The sequence below is a fragment of the Stenella coeruleoalba genome (assembly GCF_951394435.1).
Source record: "Stenella coeruleoalba genome assembly, chromosome: 15".
Taxonomy (NCBI): Eukaryota; Metazoa; Chordata; class Mammalia; order Artiodactyla; family Delphinidae; genus Stenella; species Stenella coeruleoalba.
In genome coordinates this window covers 13,683,741-13,703,269 of record NC_137161.1, presented here as the reverse complement: position 1 = coordinate 13,703,269, position 19,529 = coordinate 13,683,741, and the positions used below count along the sequence as shown (strand labels likewise).

General features: G+C 47.3%; 1 protein-coding gene across 22 annotated transcripts in view; it reads right to left on the bottom strand.

Moving 5' to 3' along the window:
* ZMYND8 (zinc finger MYND-type containing 8) overlaps nucleotides 1-19,529 on the bottom strand; it is a 159,566-nt gene that overhangs the window by 33,485 nt on the left and 106,552 nt on the right. For all 22 annotated transcript variants that reach the window (XM_079945633.1, XM_079945646.1, XM_079945628.1 and 19 more), the window contains 3 exons: nucleotides 12,733-12,873; nucleotides 3,493-3,645; nucleotides 347-859 (listed from right to left, as the gene is read on the bottom strand). In XM_079945633.1, coding sequence (XP_079801759.1) covers nucleotides 347-859; nucleotides 3,493-3,645; nucleotides 12,733-12,873 — 807 coding nt within the window. The remainder of the gene's footprint in view (nucleotides 1-346; nucleotides 860-3,492; nucleotides 3,646-12,732; nucleotides 12,874-19,529) is intronic.

The window sequence follows — 19,529 nt, the reverse complement described above, 5'->3', positions numbered from 1 at the left end:
CTAACAATTTCAGCCTTGTCAAATGTCTAAATGTTGACAAACACTTTAGGGAAATGAGCGAGCCTACTGGAAAAGAAGCTGCTGAGGCTAAAAATGACCTAACAGCTAGAAGCAACTACTTTCTAAGAGACTTATTTTTCTGTGCTCAAAATCAGCCACATCGGGTACTGAGCAGGTGAAAAGTCCTGGTCCAGCTCAGTAACTAGCTAGGTGACCTGGAGCCAATCCAAGCTTTGCTACGCCACCCTTTGTGATGGGAGAGGGTCACCTGACTTGAGATAACACAAATTGCAAGGTGGCATTCTAAAACCAAATCAAGAAACCAGAAACGGGTACAATCACTTACCCTCCTGCTTGGGAGACGGTTCTTTGGGTTCCTTCTTATTTTTTCGACCCTCCCGCCCAGAATGGTCTTCTCCTAAATCTATGACAAGTTCGCTCTCTGAATCGGAGTCCAGGCCCAAATGCACTGTTGGGGAATCCGTCTCATCTTTTCCCTTCAGCTTATCCTTTGTGGGATGAGGCAAGGGTTTTGCTTTGTCTGAAAAGTCCTTGTCGGGCTGAGGGCTAGTCTTCTCCTTGGCCAAGCCTGGGTCTGCTTTCTCGCTGGCTGGCGACGTGCTGACTTTCAGCTCCTCTTTTGTCTCCATGGGGTTTGCCAGTTTGGGCTTTTTTTTGACAGCAGATGGCTCTTTGTCCATCTGAGCATCCTCTTTGTCTTCGGCATCTTCCGGCTCATTCTTGGACCTCTGCTCCTCATCACTGATAGAGTCACTACCGCTACTATCTGACTTCTCGGAATCCTCAGAATCGCTGTGTTCTACAGCCGTATAAACATCTTCTGAGATTTCATTTATGCCTAAATTCAAAAAGAAAACCCAGCATGTGGCGTACTCACAAAATAAAGAGCAGGACCAAAAAATCACAACCATTTTCCACGCCCAACGCTGGAATAAAAAAAAAAAAAACATTTCAAATCGCATCACACTGGCCTGGTGGGGTTAGCAGTGCGCTCAAGCTGCAGCTGACGACAGCCGACAAATGGAACTTGTCTGCAAAGGGTTTTAGTTATTGACATTCAAAGATGACATGGGACCAAACAACATGAATTTCGAAGTTATCCAGAGTTCAATCTTTGCATTATGGATAACTCACTGGGACACTGACAATGGGAGGGATGGAAGGGAAGGAATGCCAGACCTGCGCTGTTAAAACAGATCCATTTTACGGATTAGAAAATAGAGACCCAGAGAAATCACTTGTTCTAGGACACAAAGAAAACCAAGACAGAGAAGCGAGGCCAGAACCCTGGGCTCCTGACTCGCCACCAACACTCTTCCCACAAATTCCCAAAGCGTTAAAGTCCTTTACCCTTTGTGTCCAGGACTCAAAGAAATAAACCAAAGCCTTAAAGCGGAGGTTGCAAACTCATAGCCCATGAGCCACATCTGGCGAGCAGACGTGTTATTTAGGAAGCAATGGTTTGACCCAATGCTTTTGGGTATTTTGTTATTTGCTGGCTTTTTTTTTTAAACTTAGAACTTGCTGGCCAGTTCACAAATCAGGAGATCTCACAGAAATCAAGATGGCGGGCTTGTGCTGAAACAGCAGCAGATCTGGCCTCTCTGGGTCACAGGCCTGCAAGGCTCGCTGGGGCTGAGAGCCACTGGCCCCTTCAGGTGGGGGAGCACTGCCTACAGGTGACCCAGCTGCCCGGTCCCCATCTTGCTCCCTGAACTGAGGCAGAGTCAACTGTCACTGTGTTTGCATTGTTTTTCTACATGCAATGGAGTCAAGAGGAAAGTCATCCATTTCCATGTCTCTATCAAAAGGGAAAAAAATAAAACGGCAGGAGTTTCATACATATACAGACAAAAATGGGCAAAAGTATATTTCTAACAACAGTTCCATTTAACCCATTTATGCTTCCTGCTCTCGGGAATGGGTGTCATCCGTCTGTAGGTAAATAATACTACACCCTAAAATTTTGAAGAGGAAATCCTCATCAACTCTGTGTTTCCCTCATTCTAGAGCAACGGTTATCGTGAGTGGGGTCACTATCCTGACCCAGACACACGGAAGGGAAACTCTTAAAAGGGTAAGAGCCACGAACAGCCCCGCAGGATCATGAGTGAATTATACCCACTTCCTCCAGGGCTCAGTCAAAACTGAAAGAATCAAAACACAAAAACCCAGATCTGGTTTAACTTCTGGATCCTAGGGCTTATGCGACTGTTAACTAATGGTCGGATGCCAGGACAAGCATGACCACACATGTGACAGGAAAAGCCTGGGTACTGGAGCCCAAAGGATATGAATTCAAATCCTGCTCCTCTGCTTTTATTAGCTGTGTGACCCTGAACGAATGAACTACCTCTCTGAGACTCAGTTTCTTCACCTGAAAATGGTGTTGATAATAGTATCGACCTCCCAGGACAATCTATGCACAGTGCATGTGGCATAGGAAGCCCTCGGTAAATGGAAATATTAAAATTCTTATTAACAGTAATAAACCAAGGAGTTAGACCAGCTGCATGGAAGGACCCAAGAGGGGTGTCTAAATGGCCTACAAAATTTCATCCAAACAAGCAACCCAGCAAGGAATGCTTTCCTCTGACAGCCTGGATGACTCCCAACTATAACTCTTTTCTCACCCAAAAGTCCAGAGAAACCACTGACATGTAAACCTCACCTTCGACTGGCTTTCTCTCCTGAGACCCAGCTGGCCCCTACTTCTTTATAAATACCTTCCTGGCTTTATTTACCTATTCAACAAATATTCCAGAGCATTACTATGTGTATAAGACCAAGTACACCTTGGAGAAGGCAAATCCTTATAAGGCAACCTCCCTGCCCTCAAGGAGCTTCCAGTCTAGTTTGGGAGGGATACCACCACACAAAGGAACCACTGATGTTTCAGAGACATAAGGTAGCAAAGGAGGGCAGATGGGGAGGGCAGTCAGGGGAGACTTCCTGGAGGAGGTGATGCCCGAGCTCAGCCTTTGGGACAGGATTCAGGTAGGCAGTGTAAGAAAGCAGCAGCACAGGGAAGAGGAAAGGAGGCGACAGATACAGAAGCAGGATGGATGTGCCGAGGGGGAAGCGGCCTAGCCTGGAGGGGGAGGGTTTGTGTTGGACACTTGTGGGATACACTTGACCCTGAAGTGGAGACACTGACGTGAGCAGAGAGGAAGCACAAAGGCAAGCTCAGGAGGCTCTTTCTGCTTCCAAACTTTCTTACAACCTGCACCTCGAGTTGGCAGGCCGCCACAAAGAATACACTCTGAGGAATTCAAAAAGCCCTTCTGAACAATTAACTAGCAAATCTGAAATATTCTGCCATGAGTAGAAATCTATTTTTGTTGAACAAACAACTCAAGGTTAAACCAGCTGCTAAAAAGGCAGCCAGGATGGGGCTTTAATTTCATCCGGGTGGTTTCCCTAAAAAGAGTAATGATGATGATGATGAGGTAAGCAAACCGAGAGACATACCTAATTGTGCTTTGCAACTCTCTATCGTCTTATCAAGATTTAGCTGGAATCTGCTGCGAATCTGCCGCTTGGGAGAGATGAGAGGCACAGGGGCCGACTGCTGCTGGACCGACTCACTCAGCTCCTTCAGATCCATCTCGGCCTTGCTTCGATCTGGAAGACACCATCACACCCTCGTAAGACCAGGCACTGGAGGGAATAGCAGACAATGCTCATCACTTAGCTTCCTCCTCAAAAACACCCTTAGGAGCCCGGGAGGAAAAAAAACCTAAGACGTTTTTGTCATTCGTCCCAACGATATCATCTGCTGGACGGCCTGGGCTCACTTGGAGATAAGAGCCTGAGAGAACATTTGGCAGGTTTCTACTGAACCATCGCCTGGGTTGCTCTCCATGGTGAAAATGCACAATCCCAGCCAGAAGGCTGGTTGTCTGTGACACTCAGCATCATTATGGATCCTCCAAGGCCAAAGGTTACAGTAATATGTTCAATCTCAACAGCAGCAGATAAAGTGACACTGAGTCTGGCCAGTTTGCTTTGAATTCCAGGCCCAGATCAGAGAGGGCTTGTATCCGAGAGAGGCGCCGAGCCTCGCAGAGAGAACACATTGATAAGAGAGAGAACCAGCTCCTTGTTCACCATGGAGACTTCAATCTTCATTCTTAGTCGACTCAGTCTGGAGCTCAAATTAGAAAGAAAGAGAACACACAAGATAGGCAGACCCTCCAGACAGTGTGCTGTACCTCCCTTTGGCTCACAGCATCTATCTGAGGAATGGGCAACAGATTAGCCTTGGATATGAACCTGTGTCTTCTTGCTTCACTCTAACCCCAGGCAAAGGTCTCTGCCTAATGACTCAGGCCCAGAGGTCCTACTTCCGCTACTTCTGCCACGGGTTCTTTGCACGACCAAACTGGCCCAGGTTCCAAAGGGTCCGTGAGCTTGCACTTCTTGAATTCCTTCCCCACCTCCTCTGCTGCCTCCTCTAGTGGCCCCCAAAACATAAAAAGGGGACCAAATGGTGGTGACTGCAAAGGCTCAGAAAGCAATGAGAGACTGTCTTTCGCCCTGGCATCCCCTCCAACACACCCTCGAGCAGAGAATGCGGGTGTCCAACCTACCCTGGCCAATCCGAGAAAGCAGGTCCAAAAGGATGTGGCATCCACCAAGGGCAAAGATAAGCCACCTGTGAGCTGGTTCTACCAGCTGTGAGCTCACTCCCTGACTTCTCTCCACCCCCCTGCTACCCTCCACCCCAAACCATCAGGCTGTTACAGAGACCGAGATGCAGACTGAGAGCTGGATTGCAAAGGCCCTCCAAAGCCTGCGCTCTCCCCGCTCGACCTGACCCTCGCACCCTGCCCTACACCCAGGAAGGGACGCGTGCTCTCACAACGCATGCCGGAGATTCATTCCTTTAAGGGGATCAGAGGTCTCCCCAAAGCCCCACCCAACTCACTCGTAGGTGATTGGAGCCACAAATCGCTCCCATTTCATTCATCACCATAATGAGGTAAGATGAGAAAGGGCCCTGTCCCCAAAACACACTTGCGGTTCGTCACCAGGGAGACCAAAAGTGAGCTTTCAAAGCAAACAGGGACACCATCCTTGTCATTAAAGAAATGGCTCTTAAAAAACATCCCCGTGTGTGCGCATGTGCATGCATGTGTTTGTCTGGTGTGTGTGCATGTGCTGATCGGGGACTCTTCAGAGAACCTATCAAGGCCAGCATTGAAGATGCTTGCGGGGGGGACGGTTGAATGCACAACTATTTCAGACGAGGGAAGAATATTCAATTTTACTGGAGAAGCACCTTACAAAGAGAACAGAGAGAGTGAAACAGGGATAGAACAGCAAAAACAGGAGGAAGAGGAGAAGGACTGGGGAACATAGAAAGAAAAAAGGGAAGATCCAATTAAACAGCAGTATGATCAGGACTTACGGACTTCAACACCTGAGCTGCAAACATGACAGTAGAAGGGGAAAGACAGGAGGCCCGTCTGGTCATTTCTGCTCTCAGAAATGAGGAAGCACACTGCATTCTGGAGGGAAAAGGCAGCCTTTTCAAGCATCAAGCTGGAAAAGAAGTATCTCAGAAAAATACTTCCCATGAAGGGGGGTAGCAGGAGATGGCAGTGCTGCCCACGTGACAGGAGGACACTCTGTCCTCAATAACACTCCCATGTGGTTAGATTCCACACAGCAGTTACCAGGCAGGGGTCAGCCAACTTTTTCCATAAAGGGCTGGAGAGTAAATTAAATTAGGCTTTGCAGGTGTACAGGCTCTGCTGCAAAAGCAACCATAAAATGATGTGCTAAATAAATGGATGTGGCTATGTTCCAATAAAACTTTATTTACAAAAACAAGTCGGAGGCCAGACTTGGTCCACAGGCTGGAAATTTTGCCAGCCCCTGTACTAGTCCAGTGACTGCTAACCTTAGCTGCACACTGAGATCGCCCCCCTCCCAGCCCGGAGCTTTAAAGAAAAAAATCCTGATGCCTCAGCCCCACCCCCAGAGACTGAATTCACTGGCGAGGGGGAGGCCTGAGTATTGGCCCTTTAAAAGTTCCCCAGGTATTCTAATTGGCAGGTTAGGCTGTGAGCCCCTGTACTGGACCAATCCTGTCTGTGAGTAAAGGAAATGCCTCATGATTTGCCTTAACCCTTGTGTACCTAAACCTCGGGGATCATAAAAATAGATCTACACATCACCAGAATAATCGAGTGTGTGTGTGCACACGCGTGTATACCGGTGTGGGTCTGCAGTAAATGCAATCTCTTAACTTTAGCCTAAAGCCTGAATATTCATAATCAAGAGGAATGAAAAGAAGGTGAAGCATTTCATTTCACAAAATAAGGTTTCTCGGGTCAATGAGCCACCGTAACGTTTATTCTAAGAAGAAACCACCGAAAGCCTGGGAGGGGGCTAATCATCAGGTCCCTGGGAGCAGACTTTTAGGAGTTTAGCCAAATGTAATTATCTTTCTCCAACTTTCAGCTGTGTGTGAACTCGACTCTCCTCCGCAAGGAGAAAAGAAGAGCTTCTCTTTCTCATTTAGCTCCTAGCAGCTTATCAGGACTCCTTCCACCTCTGCCCTTCTATATCAGGAATATCTGCGGAATCCACCCTTGCTGCCAACATTGTGAACTTTTCAGCTGATATGAAGACAGCTGAGGCTATAAGTGGAAACCGGGGATAAAAAAAAAAATACCCGCACTAGAGAAAAGAGGCACGATCTTCCATTGCTGGAGGGAGCGTGAATCAGAGCCACCCTTTAGAGGGCGATCTAGCAGCCTCTCTCCAAATGTCAACAGCACATGGCCTCTGACCGTCAGGTTCCACTTCTAGGAATGTATCCTGCGGATTCACTCCCACGTGGGCACAAGGGTCTTCACTGCAGCTATTTCCAACAGCAAAAAATGGAAAACCACTCAATAAATAAGGTGCCTGGATAAATAAGTTACAGTTTACCTTTAAACGGAAAAAAATACAGCTGCTAAAATAACACAGGGGCAGAGCTCTCTACGTGGTGATATGGAAAGCCCATCTGTTTAAGGAAAAGGAAAATAATCAGTAAAGGACATTAGCATTGGTGTGTGGGAGAAAAGAAGGAAAGGGAATACAGAGATACAAATATATGTGTTCTTGGGGCTTCTCAACGCTGACATTTGGAGCTGGATAAGTCTTTCTTTTGCGGGGTGGGGAGGTCAGAGTAAGGGCCGGGAGCTGTCCTGGGCACTGTAGGATGTTTGAGAGCAACCCTGGCCTCCACCCACTAGATGCCAGTAGCACCCATATCCCAGTTGGGATAATAAACAGGTGTCTAGACATTGCCAAATGGGGACCAAATCACCCAGGCTGATGTCTAGAAGCGCTCCCCAAGGAGACTAAAAAAGAGCCAACAGAGTCAGAGGATGACAAAACAAAAAAAAAGACCCAACAGTGGTCACCCTTTTTTTGGGGGTGAATAAGGGGGTCACAGAGACAGGTGATCAGAGGTTACAGGTAGACTGGCTTTTCAGTAGACATCTTTCTGTACTTTGAAATTTCTCTTACCGTGTGCATTCATTACTTATAAAAACAAAACTTTTTTTCTTCAATCGTGTGACTCCACAAAAATCAGAAGGCCCTAACGGACAGCCGAGCCATCGCCACGGTGCCCTGACGGAAGACAAGCCACTATGAGGTGAGAGCAACAGCCATCAAAACAAAATGTTTTAAAAGAAAACTATAAGCACTTCTTGTTTTTAGTTTAAAAAAAAAATCTCCTTTAGGGCTTCCCTGGTGGCGCAGTGGTTGAGAGTCTGCCTGCCGATGCAGGGGACACAGGTTCGTGCCCCGGTCCGGGAAGATCCCACATGCCGCGGAGCGGCTGGGCCCACGAGCCATGGCCGCTGAGCCTGCGCGTCCGGAGCCTGTGCTCCGCAACGGGAGAGGCCACAGCTGTGAGAGGCCCACGTACCACACACACAAAAAAAATAACAATAATAATAAAAAAAGAAAACTATAAGCACTTCTTTTTTTTTAGTTTAAAAAAAAAAATCTCCTTTATTCAAAAGGTGTAGGCAGACTATAACGAATGGTCTTCTAGGAGGCACAAAACAGCAGCTCCGTCAAGGGAACAACGTCCTTCAGACGAGAGACCCTGGCAGACGCTCTTATCCATCAGTCAAGCAGAGACCTTCCCCACCTTGTTCACTATTTTTTAAAAAAATATCAAGACAACATCTGGGCAACCGGGGTACCCAGCCCTGCATCCACGTCCTCAAAGTCTCACTTTCTGCAGAGAAAAGAAAGCAGGCCTGACAACAGCAACAGTGGAAGAATAAACAAGCAGAAAGCCTTCAGGTGTGACTACGTTCCATCGTCGGCATCTCTGACGGAGCATCAAGGCACATTTCTGTCACTAACAGGACGACTCAACTGCTGCGTTTGTTGAGCCAAAAGCAAACACCGTGTGCGAGAGGAGAGAGGATTCCCAGAGAAAGCACACAGGAGTCTAGAGGAAGGAAAGAACCACTCTGGTCCCCTCTCCCCCTGCGCCATAAACTCATTCTTATTCGGGACTTATTTTGTAACTGCCGTAGACGCACAGAAGGGGGCTGGAACCTGGCCTGGCTCCTTATTTTAGAGCAGAGAGAAGGGGCCCAAGACAGCAAATGAGGCCCGGTGTGTTGGCGTGCAGGGCCTTCCCCTCCGTCATGCAGCAAAATAAATTGTAAGAGAAAAGCCCACGGGCTGGTGGTTGTATTTTTGGTTGTACTTGTTTCTTTGGCCTAAATAGAGATTTTTATTTTTACTTTTTATTTTTGATCCCGCACCTTGCGGGATCTTAGTTCCCCTATCAGGGATCGAACCCGCACCCTCAGCAGTGAAAGCACCGAGTCCTAACCACTGGACCGCCAGGGAATTCCAAATAGAGGTGGTTTTTTGTTTTTTGTTTTTTGTGGAACGCGGGCCTCTCACTGTTGTGGCCTCTCCCGTTGCGGAGCACAGGCTCCGGACGCGCAGGCTCAGTGGCCATGGCTCACGGGCCCAGCCGCTCCGCGGCATGTGGGATCTTCCCGGACAGGGGTACGAACCCGTGTCCCCTGCATCGGCAGGCGGACTCTCAACCACTGCGCCACCAGGGAAGCCCCCAAATAGAGGTTTTTAATGAAACTGACGGTCAACTTTTAAAACCTAGAAGAGTTCACATAAAAAATCTGGATTGCTGTTTTTTCTTGAAAATTCAGAGTTGGACAGCACAGGTTCAACTTGTGGGAGCTGCTTCCTTTAGAAAGGCACTTTGTCCTTCATGCGACCGTCCATCCAAACCTTCACCTGACCCCTGACCCTACAGCTGGGCAGACTAACCCAGCAGCACAAAGAGGCACAGTGGCGAGGGCCCATGAAAATCAAAACACGCCCTTGTCCTGCAGCATTTCAGTCCTCGTATCTCAGTTAAAAGTCCGAGATACACACAGACAAGCCCGAGTCTAAAGGCCAAACTCAACCACAAACCACGTGTTGATCCTGGGTAGGTAACTTTGCTTCTCTGTGCAATGGGGTTATTACCTTACCTTGAAGGTCACTGTATTTTTTTTTAATACTTTTAACTTACAGAAAGTAAAATTCACCTTTTGGAGAATATATGACTTTTAACACCTGCAATAGATGCGAGTAGCCACCAGCACAAACAGAATGCAGAACAATTCCATCTACCAAAGAATCCCTTTGTGATGTGTAGTCAAACCCTCCCCAACTCCCAGCAAGCACTGATCTTTCTTCCATCTCAGTAATTTTGCCTTTTCCAGTTATTTTTTTTAATGAAACACTGTTTTGTTAGATACAATGATGTCATTATGATCCCTAGCACTGTCTCATTTCTGTCTGTTCAAAGCAGTTACATGGATGCCAGACATCAAGTCCCATGAGAATTATTCAGCATTTCCCTCCACTTTCTTATTTTTCTACCCATCCACGGCACTTTTCACCAATCCCTACCTGATCCTCTTGCCACTGGGTAACTGAAATTCCTACCCATAAAACGCCACATTCCCTATGCATTTGTTTCCGCTGACAAAACGAGGCATTGGTCCCAGGAATGGAAAGAGCTCGCGGGGAGCTTCTGCACAGGAGAGCCTTGTACTCTGCCGTGCCCACCTCCAATACACAACCCACGAAAAAAACCTTTCACTCCCACGCGTGGGTCAAGCCAAATGGAAAAACCCAGAGCATCACACAGACGCCCAAGGACAGCCCGGTTTACGGAAGGAGCTACTCCTGCCACACATGACTGGCAGAGAGGAAGCATGACTGTGAGAACGTCTCTGTACAGCTTTCTTTTCGGGGGTGCAGAGGTGGGAGGAGGGTGTGAGAAAGCAAACCACACTGCTGAGAACGATGAGTGTTCCCCAGGGGAACGGATGGGTCCCCATGGGTTCAAGTGAAGAATTCCCACCAGCCAACCTGAGCTGGAGCCCCTCAAGCCACCACCCGGACTGTCCCATCACTTCCGGGCTGCACGACCTGGTGACCTGGGTAAATGAGGCCCCAGCCTCCATGGAAACACAGGCTCCCTCCAGCCCGGCCACCTCTGGCTCTGTAATCCCAGATCCTAGGGTCGCCTCTCCAGTGCTCTGTTTCTCCATCTGAAAATGACATCTCAGGACAAGATGAACCCAGAGGGCTGTGACCACCAGAGGCTGTGGATTCAGGCCGGAGCATCACTCCACAAGGGTGGCCGCCCCTCCCTTCCTGAAACCCGGTATACTCAAGGCCTCCGGAGTAGGCCACACTCCCCGAGTGTTGCTTTCTCCTCGTTCCCCTGCGCTTTCTCAGCCTCCTCTGCTCACTTTTCCTGAGGTCTAACATGTGCAAGCGGCCCAGGCCCCTCACTCCTTCTTTATGCTCTGGACCAGGGTCTCTCAGCCTCAGCACTGTTGCCACTGCGGCTGGATAATCCTCTGTCGTGGTGGGCTCTGTCTCACGCGTTGTAGGAAGTTTAGCAGCATCCTTGGTCTGCAACCACTAAAGGAATGCCAGCAGCGTCCTCCACTCTCCGCCTCCCCTGAGTTATGAGAACTACTGCTTGAACCCAATCCCACGTATAAATCAAGATTCCCAGAATTACACCTCCTGCCCTGACCTGGCCTGACTCAGCCTCCAATTGCCTTCATGACCTCTCCACCTAGGAATTTAGCTGGCATCTCAAACTTACAGAATCGAAAGCTGAACTCTTGGCTCCCATTCTCCTGCCATAACCAAATCTGTCAACACAGGCGCCACCCAGTAAATCTCTGCTGGGGGGGCCTGTACTAGATGCTAGTGGTGAGAGCCCACCCCACCCCCACGTTGTAACAACCGAAAATGTCTCTGGACACTGCTAAGTATCCTCTGGGGGGTCGGGGGAACTGCCCCTGGTTAAGAATGGCTGACACAGGCTCTTCCCAACACAACACCCTGAGAGGTCCTTCCAAAATGCCCAGTCAGTTCACATCCCTCCTCTGCTCAAATGGTCCCACACCAAGGTCCATGAGGTCCCTGTGTTCTCTGACCTCATCTCCCCTTCACCCACTAGGACACGTCACCCGGGCTTCCTTGCCATTCCTATAACACACCAAGTTCATCCTGACCCTAAGGCCTTGGATTTCCTGTTCCTTCTAGAATGTTCTTCCTCTGAACACCGACATGGCTGGGTTTTCTTGTCATGCAAATCCTTGGCCAGGTATCACCTCCTCAGAGGCCTTCCCTAACCACTGCCTCTTGCTCCTCCCACCCCCATCCTGCCCAGCTCTCTCCTTGTCATATGAATACCTTTTACCTTCCATGATGACCTGACCTCTCTTAGTTTTTTTAGCTTGATTATTATTTCTCCCTCTCTAGAACCAAGCTGTGTAAGAGAGCAGGGCCCTCACTCACCACTGTCCGCCCCAGGTCTAAAACAGTGCACAGCACATAACAGATGCTCAATAAAAATCAGGGCTCATGACTGAATGGCTTAATAAAATAGCTTCCTAGTTGGGTGTTTAGCATTTCTGGTGCTAATTTTTGTTAAAGACTTTGGCCTAAGGTAATGCTTTCAAAAGAACCAACGGAAACTCAATGAGTTTAAAAAAAAAACAAAAAAACTACTACATCAAGGATGAAGACTAGCATTAAAAAAAAAAAAGAATTAAAACAATATGTCAGAACGCACTATACATAAGAAAAGTAAATACTGAATCATAAAACAATATATACCGTGTGTGTCTGTGTGTGTGTGTCTGTGTGTGTGTGTGTGTATATACACACATATATATATAACTTTAAATATACGTATTTACAAATATAAGAACTGTGTTACTGTGGTCCAAGGCTGTAAACACTGGCCTAAGGTATTTCAAGATAAAACAGCCTTGCATGTCAACAAGCTCTGGGAAATCCCTTGCTAGTTCCTCGTACTGATCTCTCTTCATCTCCATCCACTGTACCTTTTCAAAATTTTGTACACAGAAAAGAGTTCAGGGTTCAAGAACCACACACAGGGACTTCCCTGGAGGTTCAGTGGTTAAGACTCCACACTTCCAACGCAGAGGACACAGGTTCGATCCCCGGTCAGGGAACTAGGATCCCACAGGTCGTGCGGCCAAAAAAAATTAAAATACCAATCTTTTTTTTTAAAAAAAAAAAGAACCACACACAAAAGAGGACATTACAACTTGCAGAAATACTCATAGCTGCTACGGAAAGAGGCTTCCCAAAATTCCAACTGACCCAGGTTAAGATTCAGGATGCTTCCCGTGGTGGACGTCTTGTCTGTTTTCGTCGTGATTGGTGTTGATACTTGAGGAGAGAAAGGTTTCGGGCTGCCAGATAAACTCCCCGCTTGTCCTGTCTTGGTGGAGGCTGGTGAAGCTGAAAAAGTAAGTTACTCGTTAAAAGACAGATTTACAAATAAAGAAACATATAAAGCTTGTAGGTGTGGGGCAGGGAGGAGAGTACAGAAATTCTATTTGATTTCAACCAGGCCGCCAGAGCAACAGAGGGGGTTGGAGCAGGAAGGGCTGGCTATGTAATTCAAGCAAAGGGCTTTAACTCGATGTTAAAGCCACGAAGGAAGAAGGCCGCCCCAGTCATTCTATTAAACACAAAGCTCTAAGACAAATCGGCTAAGCTGCCACTGAAATTGGTTTGGCCCATTCACGGGTGTAAATCTCAAAACAAACAGCGATTAAACCAGCCCCCGCCTCGGTCCAGATGCAGAGACCAGAGCCAAGCTTACAAATGGCATGTCGTCCATTTGTGGGAGACGCAGGGGCCAGTTCACCCAGCCACTGCACCTGCCAGGGGCCAGCTCCACCCCTTGGGAGCTCGCAGGCTTCTCATTTCAAAGGTCCTGCAATGCTGAACGAAGCCAAACTCCACAACAGATGGAGTGAGGGTGCTGTTGGTAAATTACCTCCCTCCTTACTGGGTTTCAAACTTTTATAGGAGGATAGAGTCGTACCTATGCCTGAGTCTTAAAAATACCTTAAAACTCCCAACTTCCTGCTCCCCTGAGCAGGTGGGGGAAGAGAGAACAGAAACCAAACCATTTAACAAAACAAAGTGTTCAGATGGGCCAACTGGGGCCTCCCAAAGACCTTTTAGATCCTGCCCCTTTGCTGAAGTGGCTCTGTATTATTGGGCTGTCCTGTTACCATAAACGTGTGACAGGCATTCAAATGGCCAGCTCCCCTCAGATGTGCAAGAAACCTCAAGAAAGCTGTTTATGGTGATGGGGTTAGACTCGCGACATCGCAGGGACTTCACAAGTGCTTGGACACGCTGCTGCGTTCTTGCCTTGGTTTCCTCATCTGCCAAATGGGGATCCTCAGAGTCAGGATTCAATGGGTTAAACTCTACACCAGCTCAACTAGTCAACATACATGAGCTAGCCTCAGCTCCAGCGCCAGGACCTGCCAACACTATTTTTAATGCAACAGAGTGGGAAAGACTCTAGATGTAGGGAGAAGTGGATTAAAGCATGGATCAGGAGCCAAAAGAGAGGTTCAAATCCCAGCTCTGTGGACGTGCTGTGTGACCTTGGGCAAGTGACCTGATGTCTCTGAATCTCCTTTCCTGATAGCTACAAAGAGGGATACTAATAATATAATACAAAAGGATTGATTAAAGTACCTAACTCATGAGACTTCCCCGGTGGCGCAGTGGTTAAGAATCCACCTGCCAATGCAGGGGACACGGGTTCCAGCCCTGGTCCGGGAAGATCCCATGTGCCGTGCGGCAACTAAGCCCATGTGCCACAACTACGGAGCCTGAGCTCTAGAGTCCGTGAGCCACAACTACTGAAGCCCGCGTGCCACAACCACTGAAGCCTGTGCACCTAGAGCCCATGCTTTACAACACGAGAAGCCACTGCAACGAGAAGCCCGCGCACCGCAACGAAGAGCAGCCCCCACTCGCCGCAACTAGAGAAAGCCCGCGCACAGCAACAAAAACCCAACGCAGCCAACAAATAAATAGAAAGATAAATAAATAAATAAATAGAAAGATAAATAGAAAAATAAAGGTGTTTCAAAAGATTTAAGTATCACCAATAAAATCCTTAGTATTAGGATTTTTAATTATTATTCATTCATTTATGTTCTGTTTCCAAAAGAGATCTGCAGTGGCTGAAAAGATCAGTGCAGTGTATTCCCTCCACAAGGATTAAAGACCAGAGTCTTTCTAATTGTATTCCCTTAAGCAAACTAGCAAGTGGGTCTCGCAGGGAGGGTCTTAGCATACTAGCAGAAGCACTGCTTGGGGCTGCAGGGAACTTTGACAAGGAAGACTAACCCTAAAGGGTAGCGGGAACCAAAACCACACAAAGGTGCGGGGTCACACAGAGAACTCAAGCAAGGGAGTCCACGTTTCCCTATTTAACAGTTCAAGTTACATAGTAAGAAGGAGAGGCTGGCATGTGGTCTAGCAGAGCCCTACCCCCCGCTGTGGGCCTGCAGGGAATTTACCAAGAACACAGGGAGACTCATTAGTTTTCTTATATATATATATGTTTGTATAGTTAAAAAATAATAACTGGAGGCTTCCCTGGTGGCGCAGTGGTTGAGAGTCCGCCTGCTGATGCAGGGGACGCGGGTTCATGCCCCGGTCCGGGAAGATCCCACATGCCGCAGAGCGGCTGTGCCCGTGAGCCATGGCCTCTGAGCCTGCGCGTCTGGAGCCTGTGCTCCGCAACGGGAGAGGCCACAACAGTGAGAGGCCTGCGTACCGCAAAAAAATAATAATAATAATAACTGGAACAACAAGCCTTCAATTTCATAGACATATAACGTTTCCTTTGTTAATAAAATTTAAGTATTGAAGGTTCAAGAGACACGTTCTAAATTTTTAAAAAATTTGAAATACAGCACTTGGATACGTGAACACCGGTTTCCCATGGAGATGGGTCTGGTTCACTTTCCACCCGGCCAGCAAAGGGCAGGGGCCACCCTCACTGGCGTCTGGTACTGCAGTGCTTCACGTAATCAGGACCAGGACAGCACCTCGGGGTCACCTAGCAACCCACGCTGCAGAACTCGCCTCTGAGAAAGTGATGGCCAGTGCCCATCCCTGGCTGCCACCTACCCCACCTCCCCAATTTGTGAAACACCTGTGTCCGTCTTGACCTCCCCACAACCACTCACCCAGTTGTTCAAGGCCAAACACGTCTACACTGTCTCAATTCCTCCTCTGCTCTCCCGCCTCAGCCTACCCAGCCCTTCAGCGAGTCCTCTACACACCACTTCCAAAATACACCCAAATCTTCGCACTCACCTCCATCCCAATCTCCAGGGCTATCACCCTCAAGGGGCAGAAAGTAGATCTTAGAGGGTGAAAAAAATCTTACTCTTTTTATAAATAAAGCACACATGCCGTATGTAAAAGGACATACAATACGTTTAAAGTTCATGAGGGTCCACTCTTAAGTACAGACGCCAAAGAAGTGAAAACCTATACTCAAATCCTCAAAACAGCACTATGCACAGTAATGCAAAGATGGAAACAACCCAAGTGTCCACCAACACACAGACAAGCCCTGGTATAAAGGAATGAGGTTCTGATGCACGCTGCAATGCAGGTGGCCTTGAGAACGCCACACTAAGTGAAAGGAGCCAGATACAAAGGTCATGTTTTATAGAATTTCACTGAAATGAAATATCCATGCTGAGCACGTCCATACAAACAGAACGCAGATCGATGGCTGCCAGGGGTCAGCGATGGAGCAAAGGGACAGGGGTGGGAGAGGGGGCAGGGATGAGAAGTGGCTGCTTGGCGGGTACAGGGTTTTGTTCCGGGGTGATGGAAATGTCCTGGAACTAGGTAAGAGTGGTGGATGCACAGTGTTGTGGCTGTACTGAATGCCACTGAACTGTCTACTTTGAACTGATTAATTTTCTGTTATGTGGCTCTCACCTCCATTTTAAAAAATATTCACGGGAGGACAATTAAGAAGAAAGTGTCTAGGGGCTTCCCTGGTGGCGCAGTGGTTGAGAGGCCGCCTGCCGAGGCAGGGGACACGGGTTCGTGCCCAGGTCTGGGAAGATCCCACATGCCACGGAGCGGCTGGGCCCGTGAGCCATGGCCGCTGAGCCTGCGCGTCCGGAGCCTGTGCTTCGCAACGGGAGAGGCCACAGCAGTGAGAGGCTTGCGTACCGCAAAAAAAAAAAAAAAAAAAAAGAAGGAAGTGTCTAAAAGGGCTCCTTCGGGGGTGATGATGAAGAAAAGGTTTGGGAAACACTGCCCTAACACATCAGTTCCCACGAAGACCCTGTAAGAGCTCCCCGCAGGTCCCCTACCACCTGCCACAGCACCCCCTCCCAGGGCACCTCCCCCCAGCAGCCGGGACAGCGCCTTAAACGAGGAAAGCAAACATCACTCCTCCACCTAAAACCATCCAGGGGCGTCCAGTTCCCCAGAATAAAAAAAAACCAATGAGACAGCTGACCTTTCCTTGCCTCATTCTGGAATCTCCAGCCACGTGGCCCCTTGTGCTTGGCCCCTCCAAGATCAAGTCCGCTCCCAACTCAAGCCTTTACACTTGGAATTTCCAAGGAAAGACACCCCACCCACCCAACCCACCACTCCCACCCAGATCATACTGGCCGGCCGTCCTCAACATTTGGGTCCAATACCACCTCCTCAGAGCCCTCCCCTGCCAGCCCCATCTAAGCTGGTCCAGGTGCCCCTTTTGCCTTGAGAATATCAGCTCCAGAACAGGCTCCTTGCCAGCCACTGACGCTGCCTGAGACATTTACAACATGAGCAGATACATGAGATGATTAACTGAAGAATGAATTCTCCGTTCCTCTTCTCATGACTGTGGTCACAATAAGCAATAAAGAAATGATAATGACAACCAATAAAACCTCTCCATTACAAAGGTGCCAACTTACACCATCTCCTCGATATTCTGCAGCTACTAAAGGCATGCTGAGTGATTAGGCAACCAAGGAAAACACATGGATAAGCAGCTCACAGAAAAATACAAATGGTCAAGAAGCACCCTGAGCTCGACATAAATAAATGTAAACTCAGGTAAGGCATATGGAGATACACAGATAAACCTCCAACCTACATCCTTTTCACCTGCATGGTACACTTGTTTCAAAAATAACACCTAGTGTTCAGGGTAGGTGAGGAAAGAGGTACACTCACAGGCATCAAAAAACTATTCAGAGGCTTCCCTTGCGGTGCAGTGGTTAAGAATCTGCCTGCCAATGCAGGGGACATGGGTTCGAGCCCTGGTCCAGGAAGATCCCACATGCTGTGGGGCAACTAAGCCCGTGCACCAGAACTACCGAAGCCCGCGTGCCTGGAGGACGTGCTCTGCAACAAGGGAAGCCACCACAGTGAGAAGCCCGCACACCACAATGAAGAGTAGCCCCTGCTCGCCACAACTAAAGAAAGCCCACACACAGCAACGAAGATCCAACGCAGCCAAAAATAAATAAATAAATTTATATTTTAAAAAAAAGTAAAAAAAAAAAAAAAACACTATTCAGGAGAGCAGTTAGGTGATAATGATATTAAAATTAAAGTATACCAAATGTAAAATAGATAGCTAGTGGGAAGCAGCTGCATAGCACAGGGAGATCAGCTCGGTGCTCTGTGACCACCTAGAGGGGTGGGATAGGGAGGGTGGGAGGGAGACACAAGAGGGAGGGGATATGGGGATATATGAATACGTGGAGCTGATTCACTGTTATACAGCAGAAACTAACACAACATTGTAAAGCAATTACACTCCAATAAAGATGTTTAAAAAAATAAATAAAAAGTAGATGCTTGAACACAAAAAAAAATAAATTAAATTAAAGTGTACAGGGAATTCCCTGGCAGTCCAGTGGTTAAGACTCCATGCTTTCATTGCCGAGGGCATGGGTACAATCCCTGGTCGGGGAACTAACAACCCCACGAGCTGCGTGGTGTGGCAAAAAAATTTTTTTAAATATAAAAAAAAATTAAAGTATACGTAACACACGGACCCGAAGTTCCATTGCTATGAATTCACCCCATAGATATAAAAGTGCCCCTGATACTGGATATGCACGAGAAGGTTCACTGCAACAGTATTTATAATGGCAAAGGAATGGAAGATGGCTTATAAACGCCTGTTCATTAGAGACTGGCTAAATAAATAATGGTATACATACCACACAACCCTTAAAAAGAAAGACTCAGATCTCTACATCCTGACAAGAATATGTGTGGGAAAAAGAGAAAAAGGTAAAATCAAGTGTGCATAGAAATGTCCCCGTATGTGTAAATGTTTCTGAAAAGCATGCCCACATCTTTAAATGAATGTAAAATTTTTTTTTTCCAGCAGCACATCCCATAATCATGGAAACTTTGGAGAAAAACTGGAGCCCAGAAGTGGGGATAAAAAAATTAAAAACTTTAGCTTTTCCTTTATACCCTTCTATACCGCTCTAATATTGCTGGGTTTCATTTTGTTGTTTTAATTCTAACCATGTGCGTGTAGTCCTTTCATCGTTTAAAAAGAAAAAAAGGGTCAACTAGAGGCATTTAGATTATGAGCCACTTTGCGCTTTTAAAAATGCTTTTGCTTTTACTGTGGTTTTGTTGGGGGAAAAAACTTTAAAACAGGTGCAAAAATGTATTTGTTAATATAAAAAATGTAATGAAGGGAGAGGAATTCTGTAATTGTGTGACTCCGGCGAAGTTCAATCACTGATATGTTCTTGAAGACTTTTATTCATGACCATCTAGAGAAACATGGAAAATATTAAGCTGGCCAAAATGTCTACAGCACTGGGGGTTAGAAAGTGAGCAAGGACCATATATAGAGAGATATAAATATATAATTAACATATACATGTCAGTAGTGATGAGTTGAGAAACCCTGTTTGAAATCGCTCTAGACACACATATATACATTACAGACATTAAGAAAACAAATCAATGTATCTGTTTAAAACATCTGCATTCACGACTTCATAAAATCTACCTACTACTGATGATGAGAATATGTGCACTCAAGTAGAAAGACGTCAAAGAAACACTGCTAA